The following is a 9,890-nucleotide window of genomic DNA, read 5'->3' as shown; positions in this document are numbered from 1 at the left end:
GGTGGGACTGTTAGTAATCTGGAGTATAAATTCCATGTACAAGTCCTGAAATATAGCAACTAACCTGATAGGTGCTATATTTCAGGACTGGGTGCCTCCAGCATATTAAGTACTGTATCTGTAATTGTTGAGGTGTGGTGGCCACATCACACATAGGAAAGCCAACCCTCCATGTTACAAGGCAATATTAGGTGGCAGATGAGCCTCATCAACCAGTGAAATAACACCACGTTGCTTATTGGAGGCTTGAAGTGGTGAAATCCACGATTATTCTCCAGAGGAAGGTTCTGGCAACCCAATTATCATTAACATTAGCTGAGGCATATGATGATGCAAGAAAGCAAGCATATACAGCATCAGCCAAAAAAAAAATAAAATCCCTTCCCATTTCACTCATCTGATCACGCTAAATATTTGTCTACTTGAGCCTTAAATTTATTTAAGCTATCAACTTCCACAACAACAGATGGAAGCCTGTTCCAGCAATCAACTATCTGCTGGATAAAAGCAAACTTCTGCACATCTATTTTACAACTGCCTTTCCTCAATTTGAATCTAACACCCACAGGTTCTTAATCTCAGCAAGCAGAAGAATCCCATCAGCATTGAGCCTGCTCTAACCATTCATGGCCTTATACATGAATGGTTAAGTGACAAGTCTCCAAATGCTGCAACTTGCAGATTTTAAGCCTCTTTTGGTAACAGCAACCCTTTGTTCCACTCACTAATCTCGTTGCCCCTCTCTGAACTCATTCTCGTAGCTAAACATCTTTCCTAAAATGAGACCTCCATATCTGTATGCAGTACTCAAGGTGTGGCCTGACCTTTGCCTTATACAAGGGGATAATCACCTCCTTATCCCTGCTAGAAAAATTCCTGTATGTCATTGACAAGACCCCATGACCTGCTCAGGCAGCCTATCAGTTGTGTAATCTGCAGTGTCTGGAGACTAGTCACTTGTGATATCATCTGTTTGCAGTTTTTAAGCTTTGAATGGATTGAGCAAGCTCAATGCTCATAGCATTCTTCCTTTTTGCTCAGACTATAAACATGATGGAGCATAAATTCAAATCGAGGAAGGATGTTTTCTAGATAGATATGCAGAAGTTTGCCTTCAGTCAGCAGGTGGCTGAGTGTCGGAACAAACTTCTATCTGTTGTGGAAGTAGGTAATTTGAATAAATTCAAAGATGAACGTGCCAGACTATTGGAGAGGATGGACAGTTAATGGATTTTTTTTTTTTGGCATTACAAGAATGCAAAATGGGATGACCTGCGAGACTTCTTTTATTCTTTTCCTTGGTCGGATTACTGTTTCAAAACTTCTGATGTCAACGTTTGATCAGATCGTGTCAGTGAAATTATTCTTGCAGGAATGGGAATCGTTTATCCCACATTCCACTTTAAAATCTCGTCCTTTATCTAAACCTTGGTTTTCCAATAAATGTACTAAGGTTGTTAAAGAGAAGAATGTTGCATATTGTAATTGGCTTGTTTCTAATTCTCCAGTTTCATTTTCTGCGTACACCGAAGCTCGCAACAATTGTAAAGCAGTTATTAATCAATCAAAACTAGAGTTTGAACAGGCTAAGAGTAGAAAACTAGCTTCTTGCCCTAATGGTAGCCGAGCATTCTGGTCTCTTGCCAAAGCTATTGGCTGCAACTTTTGCCCATCTCTGCTCCCACCTCTGTCCAAACCAGATGGTTCTGTTGTCACTTCAGCCAAGGATACAGCTGACCTGGTAGCATCCCATTTTTCTTTCAACTCTCCTGCTCCTATGCTTATCCTTAGTGACACTCCGATTTCTAGGCAAAATGATATATCTCTTTTGGGGATTATCCTGACTTCTAATCTCTCTTGGCACAAGCACATTACAAATATTGCTTCCTCTGCATCTAAAAAACTTGGTTTTTCTCTTTCGCACTCGGCATTACTTTTCTTCCAAACAGCTGCTCACTCTGTATAAATCGCAAATCCACCCTGCCATGGAATATTGTTCCCACATTTGGGGTGGTGCCCCCAAAACCTCTCTCAGGCTTCTAGATTCCATTCAGAAGAGGATAGTTAGGTTAATTAATGACTCCTCTCCACTCGTTGTCTCATAGACGTACTATTTCTGTGCATGCCTTTTCTACAGATACTTCCATGGACGCTGTTCTTCTGAATTGGCTCTATAATTTCCACTCTCTCTTTCAAAACAGTCCAAACACATGCCGCCACCCGCCAACATCCATTTACTGTGGCACCTCTGTAGCCAGGTGGGAAGGAGCAGCAGTGATAGCACACACTTCTTGATTAGACCCAACTGGAATTAAGGATGCCAAGGACAGATTAACTGTGCTAGGTTGTACTAATGCAGCAGTCATGCATAAGTCTAAACTTGATGTGATAGGCCAAAGCTTGCATCCTCGCTGTTTTAAAGATCTTACCGGTCCATTATTATGCTAACAAAAAGGCATGGATCACCAGGAACATCTTTTCAGATTGGTTTCACAAACATTTTGTACCAGCAGCTCGTGTGTGGCGCCTCCGTAGCCAGGTGGGAAGGAGCAGCAGTGCGTAGCACATGCTTCTTAATTAGACCGGGGTTCGAGCCCATCACCACCAAATACGGAGGATGCGGAAAGGTCAGGGAATGACCACTGCATATCCCGGAGCAATATGGCCTTAGTTGCTAGTGCTCCTAAAAACCAAAATAACAAACAAACAAACTATTTACTGTCCAACTTCAAACTCACAGGACCAACTTTTCATCTTCCTCCTTTATTCATTCAACTGCCGTTTTCTGGCACAATCTTCATTCATTCCCATTTTCTGAAAATTACAGTCTACAGAAGTTCAAGTCTAATGTCAACAAATATCTTCTCTCTTCTTCTCTTCCATCATGCAATATGATTGATGCCTTTTGAGGTTATGATGAACATCGTGGCGAGATCCAATATTCCTTACATTTAGCATTAGCATTAGTAGAGGCATTTGATGCAAGAAAGCAAGCTTATGCAGCATCAGCCAAAAAAAAAAAAAAAAAACAAATAAATAAATAAATAAAAAATAACCACTTCCACTTCACCCCTCTGTTCGTTCGAAATACCTGTCCAGCTGAGCCTTAAACTTATTTAGGCTATCAACTTCCATGACAAGGGATGGAAGTCTATTCCAACAACCAACCAACCACCCGCTGGCTAAAGTCAAATTTCCTCACGTCTATCCTACATCTGTCTTTCCTCAATTTGAATTTATGCCCTCTCAGGTGATTATTCTGAGCAAGAGGAAGAACCCCATTAGCAAGGGTACAACCTTAAAATGGTGTTCGCAGGCCGCACGCTAGTTAGTACACTGGATCGAACCTATTGGTAACTCTCTAGGAGGCTTCCAGATCAGCTAGTGTATAATCTTGCTACCTCTACTCTGCCAGATAGTGACTGGAGGAAGTCCAAGTAGTGTGTATGAGGGGAACAATGTTGAGGCCATGTTATGTCAAGGATCTGGGTATATTCTTACCATGTGAACGCCATATCCAAAAATTTCATTACTTCATACAGCATGTCCCACCCATGTTTTCTTACTATTGAATACACAATGAATTGTCAAACTAGTAGAGCAAGCTTATCTGTGAAAAGACCTAAACCTCCCAAGCACTTCCTAATTCATTTCAAAAATATATGTGGTCTCAATTCTAATCTCAACGATGTCCATTTCCACTTGCAGTCTGCCAAACCCCATGTACTTTTTCTGACAGAATCTCAGTTATTGGTTGATTCAACTACTGCTCATCTCAGATGCCCAAATTATTCGCTGTATGATTCCTTTCACCTCAAAGATGGTACTTGTGCATATGTCTGTTCTGATATTCCCTGTCAGAGACTTGACAATTTGGAATCTCCTCTCTTTGATCTTCTCTGGCTTAAAATCTCTCTACCTCATTGTGTCAAATTCATCTGTTGTCTCTACCATTCTCCCAACTCCATTAATCACTTGGAGCTCTTTGACTTCCTCTCTTTGCAACTTGACTTTCTCCAGTCCAACTTTTCTAAAAGTGAGGTAATTTTCCTTGGTGATTTTAATGTTCACAACTCCAGCTGGCTTCCGTTTTCTAGTCACACCGACCCAGCAGGTCAATATGCTGAGGCTTTTGCAATTACTAATTACCATGCACAGATTGTTCATTAACCTACAAGAATACTGGACAATCCTAATCATACAGCCAATACACTTGATCTTTTTCTCACAAACAACCCTTCTAAGTACGCGGTCGAAGTGAGAGGTCTTTTAGGCACTTCAGATCACAACTTGGTGGTTGTCTCTTCTCCAATGGAACCTTTATCTCATGGGTATTCCCAACCTAGTGTTGTTTGGCATTACAAGAATGCAAAATGGGATGACCTGCGAGACTGCTTTTATTCTTTTCCTTGGTCGGATTACTGTTTCAAAACTTCTGATGTCAACGTTTGCTCAGATCGTGTCAGTGAAATTATTCTTGCAGGAATGGGAATCGTTTATCCCACATTCCACTTTAAAATCTCGTCCTTTATGTAAACCTTGGTTTTCCAATAAATGTACTAAGGTTGTTAAAGAGAAGAATGTTGCATATTGTAATTGGCTTGTTTCTAATTCTCCAGTTTCATTTTCTGCGTACACCGAAGCTCGCAACAATTGTAAAGCAGTTATTAATCAATCAAAACTAGAGTTTGAACAGGCTAAGAGTAGAAAACTAGCTTCTTGCCCTAATGGTAGCTGAGCATTCTGGTCTCTTGCCAAAGCTATTGGCCGCAACTTTTGCCCATCTCTGCTCCCACCTCTGTCCAAACCAGATGGTTCTGTTGTCACTTCAGCCAAGGATAAAGCTGACCTGGTAGCATCCCATTTTTCTTTCAACTCTCCTGCTCCTATGCTTAACCTTAGTGACACTCCGATTTCTAGGCAAAATGATATATCTCTTTTGGGGATTATCCTGACTTCTAATCTCTCTTGGCACAAGCACATTACAAATATTGCTTCCTCTGCATCTAAAAAACTTGGTTTTTCTCTTTCGCTCTCGGCATTACTTTTCTTCCAAACAGCTGCTCACTCTGTATAAATCGCAAATCCACCCTGCCATGGAATATTGTTCCCACATCTGGGGTGGTGCCCCCAAAACCTCTCTCAGGCTTCTCGATTCCATTCAGAAGAGGGCAGGTAGGTTAATTAATGATTCATCTTTAACAAAGTCTCTCCACTTTCTCTCTCATAGACGTACTCTTTCTGCTGCATGCCTCTTCTACAGATACTTCCATGGGGAATTATAGAAGCCAATTCTTCTGAATTGGCTTCTATAATTCCCGCTCTCTCTTTTAAAACAGTCGGAACACGTGCCGCCACCAGCCAACATCCATTTACTGTCCAACTCCAAACTCACAGAATCAACTTTTCATCTTCCTCGTTTATTCATTCAACTGCCGTTTTCTGGAACAACCTTCCTTCCTACGTATTTCCTGAAAATTACAGTCTGCAGAAGTTCAAGTCCAATGGCAACAAATATCTTCTTTCGTCTTCTCAACCTCCAACCCAAGCCCGGTACTAAGTACTATAGGTTCTAATGCCTCTCGTATTTGGGGTTTACATAAAAAAAAAAAAAAACCCTCCAACTCAAGCACAGTACTAAGTACTATAGGTTCTAATACCTCTCGTGTTTGGGGTTTTCATAATAAAAAAACAAAAAGCCTGAGGCATAAGCCCTAAAATATGTTAAATCTGATTCATTTCATACACCATCAGGCATCTTTCATATTCCAAAGTTAGACTTTATAACTGAATTGTCATCACTGACACACACACCCACCCACCACCCACTGAAGAAAGGCCAAATAGCCTTGAAATGGTGCCGTATGGGTGGTGGTATCTCTGAGAATAAATAATAGTTTTCTCCATTGGTGAAGCATTACTTGTTCAAGGTAGTGCAATTCTTTTCTTTCTTGGTGATTCCCTTCTATTTCTGACTCTTGTTCTTTTTCTTCCCCTCTCAACTGCGTTTTTATCTGGGTAACTCAGAACTTTTTTTTTTGCTGGTGTGGCATAAGCCTCAGTCTTCCTTGCACTATATGGCTAATAATAATAATAATAATAACAACAACAATAATAATTGTATTATTGGAACAAATGAAGCTAGAAAGATGGGCAGGGAAGACACTCCATGGCAGACACTACAATGATCTCCATCAAGATCACATTGATAAAATTGCTTCCAATGCATGGCTGACGAGCGGGACGTTCTTCCCCGAGACTGAAGGATTCATGCTCGCCATCCAAGATCAGGTAATCAACATCAAGAACTACAGAAAATACATTGCTAAGGAGTCCAGAGTGTTTGATGATACATGTCGACGATGCCTGGTCTCAGAAACGATCCAACACATTACTGCTGGATGAAAAGTGATCACTCAGACTGAGTACACTCATAGACATGACCAGGTAGCTAGGATAATACATCAGAAGTTAGCAAAGAAATACCAGTTGATTGAAGAAAGTGTAACGTACTACAAGTACGAACCCCAGGCAGTACTAGAAACCCTGACCCACAAGCTGTACTGAGACTGAGCCATAATATCGGATAGGACAATCCTGCACAACAGACCGGACATAACCCTTGTGGATAAGAAGGAAAAGGCTATCTATCTGATTGACATAGTGGTACCCAACACTGGCAACCTGCAGAAAACCCATGGGGAAAAAATCAGGAAGTACACGAACCTAAGACAGATCAAAGAGATGTGGCATATGCAACAAGTAATGACCATCCCAATCATTGTGTCAACCACAAGTATGGTTCCAAAGACCCTACATAACAGCCTAGCAGCAATAGACATCCCAGCAAACCCCTACAAGGAACTCCAGAAAGTCACAATCCTGAACACACCTGTAGGATAATCAGAGTGTTCCTCGACCAACAATAACACCAAACATAACAACAACCACCCTGTGTACTTGATAGCAATACCCATCATGAGGTGGAACCCCCAATCAGAGAGAAATAATATAACAGCAATAATAATAATAATATCATGGAAACTCGTTGTGAAGGTATTCACAATATGAGATATACTGAAAATAATGCTGTTTTCGGCTATTTTAGAGTTTCCTATATACTAACATGATGCTCTTGCACTAACTTGTATATCAGTTAAACTTTCATGCAGTCTGAGGCATAAGCCCTAAAATGTATTTAGTCAATTGTTATGCCTATATTATAAACAAATTTTCAATGAACTGCAAAAAAAAATAATTACTAATATACATTGTGGGATAACCAAAGGTAAATATTTGGTAATTACATTTTAGCTATGTCATATAATTTATATTATTTACTTGCCCTACAGAATAGGCTGCATTCCAAAATCCTGCAACAACACTGTATGTACCAACATCATCTTCCAACCCTCCAGCCCTAAAATGACAAAAAGCAGGAGGAAGAGTAGATAGAAGAATAATAATATATATATAGATATTGTATTTTCTGATATGTGAATAGCGCATGTTATGAAAGTTTAACCATCTCTCAAGCAGTTACAGAGAGTGGATGTGTTTCAAGTTCACTCTAATAAATTGACTGAAGCTGATTAAGAGCAGATGTTTAGTAGACAAATTTTTTGTTTAAAATTTTTCTTTAAATTTAATTTCTGTAATTTTGTGAAATTAATTTCTACAATATTTTCTAAATGCAACAAATGTAATTCTTGAGCTCTTCTATAAATATTTCTGCTAAGTTACATTCTTACTGGTAAATTTGATAGCTAGGGTTTAACTTTAGTAGTAGATAAAGTTTTGATAATAGTTAATTGCTGTAATATTTTGTTAATTTAAATTTTGTAATACTTTGTTAATTTAAATGCTGTAATAGTTTGTAAATTTAAATTCTGTATTTTTCTTAAGCAGCAGCATTTTACCTGAATAATGGTTGTTACAAGATCCATTCTCAATACTTTGATGCTGAGGATATTATGATGGAAATAGCTGTAGGCATTTCCATTGTATGTCATGAGCTTTCACTTGTATAGCCTGTGTCATATATTTCTTACAATATATGATACAGGCTATGCCAGGCTGCAGTTGTCTTAAAAAAGGTTGGTCAAGAAGACAACCCAAGCTCAATTGATGGTTCATTAAGAATTGGTGAATTATGGGACGACTCTGAGTGACTGAAGAAATGAGTACTGATTCAAGTACCTCATGACCAGCCAAGTGATGCCCTCTCCCTGATTCAGGCCTCAGAGCAGAACAGTGAATTGCATATTGCTCTGGTTCAAGAAGATTTAGTCTTACAACACTCATTTGTCAAGGAAATGGGTAATTTTTTTTGTAATAAAGCTAAGTGGACTAGAACCAGGTTGTTTTTGCAGAGAGCAACAACTGCCAATGTTACCAACAGACTGTCAGATTTTAAGGGGGATAGACAGAGCACTTTCATAATGATTGCAATGATACTACAACAACCATTATAAATTTTTATTGAAATAAAATAAAATAAATTAAAATTTTAATAATAATAAGATAAAATAAGTAAAATGAATAGTATAATTAAGCTGGATAAAACCGATAATATGAGATACACTGTCTGTACAATAAAATAAAAATAAAATATATACAGTAATACCCCGAAGTTACGCGATAGGTGGGTCCGACGAAAATCGCGTAAGTCGGGGTACAACTTTGCATATAAATTTTGCTTAATTGGGACCAGGGACTAACAAAAAGACTAGTTTAGAAGAAAAATATTAATAAAATTGCAGTTCTTTATACATATTAATACAAAATATGTATTTAAAAAACAAATGACTTACGTAAAAAAGTTATTTCGATGTCGATGGCTTCATAAAATCTAACAAATTCGTCTGACGACACAGCGCGTTCTTTTTTTCACGCAGAATTTCTTCGTTGCAAGCTAATAATTTTTTTATTCCTTGCTTTGTAGCTATAATGCGTTCTTCGTTGGAGTCTATGTTTTCTAAAATTTTTAAGCCCTTTACAATTGAGCCCTTTTCAATTTTCAACCTGTCAAGTTTGCAATTGTCATGTGCTTTTCGCCGTTGCTTCATTTAGGCCTGTAGCACGTGCAATATCACATGGTCTTTCATTTCGCTCAAAGCGTTTCACAATTTCATATTTTTTCTCTATCGACAGAGGTGGACTGGCCATAAGCCCTACCGGGGAAACCCCGGTGGGCCAGTGTGATTTTGGCCATAAACCATAGTATGAGGCCACTATAAATTTTCCCGGGTAAGAATTTTTGACCCAGTCCGCCTCTGTTTATCGATAATTGCTTTTCTTTTTCTCTCTGAATCTGCAGTGTCTTCACCAGGATGCTTCCTTTTCACACCTTTTAAGCATTTTACTCATTTTTAGGGAATAAAGCACAATTACAAAACGAGGAGGCACACTTGATACGCATAAACAAAGCTGCGCGCGTGTAGCAACTGAATAAACAACACCATAAAGGCAGAGATACACTATTAACACCTCACATTTCTAGGGGTTACTACCATAAAACAATAAAAATCCAGTTGCGTTTCTGCTAGTGAACTCGATCTAATTGCAGTTGCGATTATACCGATAGCTGGAATTGTGTTGGTTTTTACGTTATTACGGTGAAATGTGTCATAAAAGCAGCAAAGTTGAATTTTGTTCATCTTTCGCTCTCATTCTCCGCCGTCGCACCGCATATCGATAACATATGAAAAACGACCTTGAAGATAGTGGGCGGCCAAACGAAAAAAATCAAGAACCGCGTAACTCCGAGTTCGCGTAAGTCGGGGTAGCGTAAGTCGGGGTATTACTGTACAATGAAATTAAACAATGTGGATCAAGGGATAAAAGCGATAAAACAATGAAGCTTTCAGAGGTGCCTGCCTCCTTTATCA

General features: G+C 39.0%; 1 protein-coding gene across 1 annotated transcript in view; it reads right to left on the bottom strand.

Moving 5' to 3' along the window:
- Window positions 1-7,314: 7,314 nt before the first annotated feature.
- Window positions 7,315-9,890, bottom strand: part of LOC150077724 (MFS-type transporter SLC18B1-like) — a 199,517-nt gene continuing 196,941 nt past the window's right edge. The window contains exon 11 of the mRNA XM_090385227.1: window positions 7,315-7,420. Coding sequence (XP_090241353.1) covers window positions 7,315-7,420 — 106 coding nt within the window. The remainder of the gene's footprint in view (window positions 7,421-9,890) is intronic.

Source organism: Mastigoproctus giganteus, chromosome 11 (assembly GCF_048544385.1).
Source record: "Mastigoproctus giganteus isolate SK-2022 chromosome 11, ASM4854438v1, whole genome shotgun sequence".
Lineage (NCBI taxonomy): Eukaryota > Metazoa > Arthropoda > Arachnida > Uropygi > Thelyphonidae > Mastigoproctus > Mastigoproctus giganteus.
The sequence above is the reverse complement of the archived record's forward strand: the minus strand, read 5'-3'. Positions and strand labels throughout refer to the sequence as shown.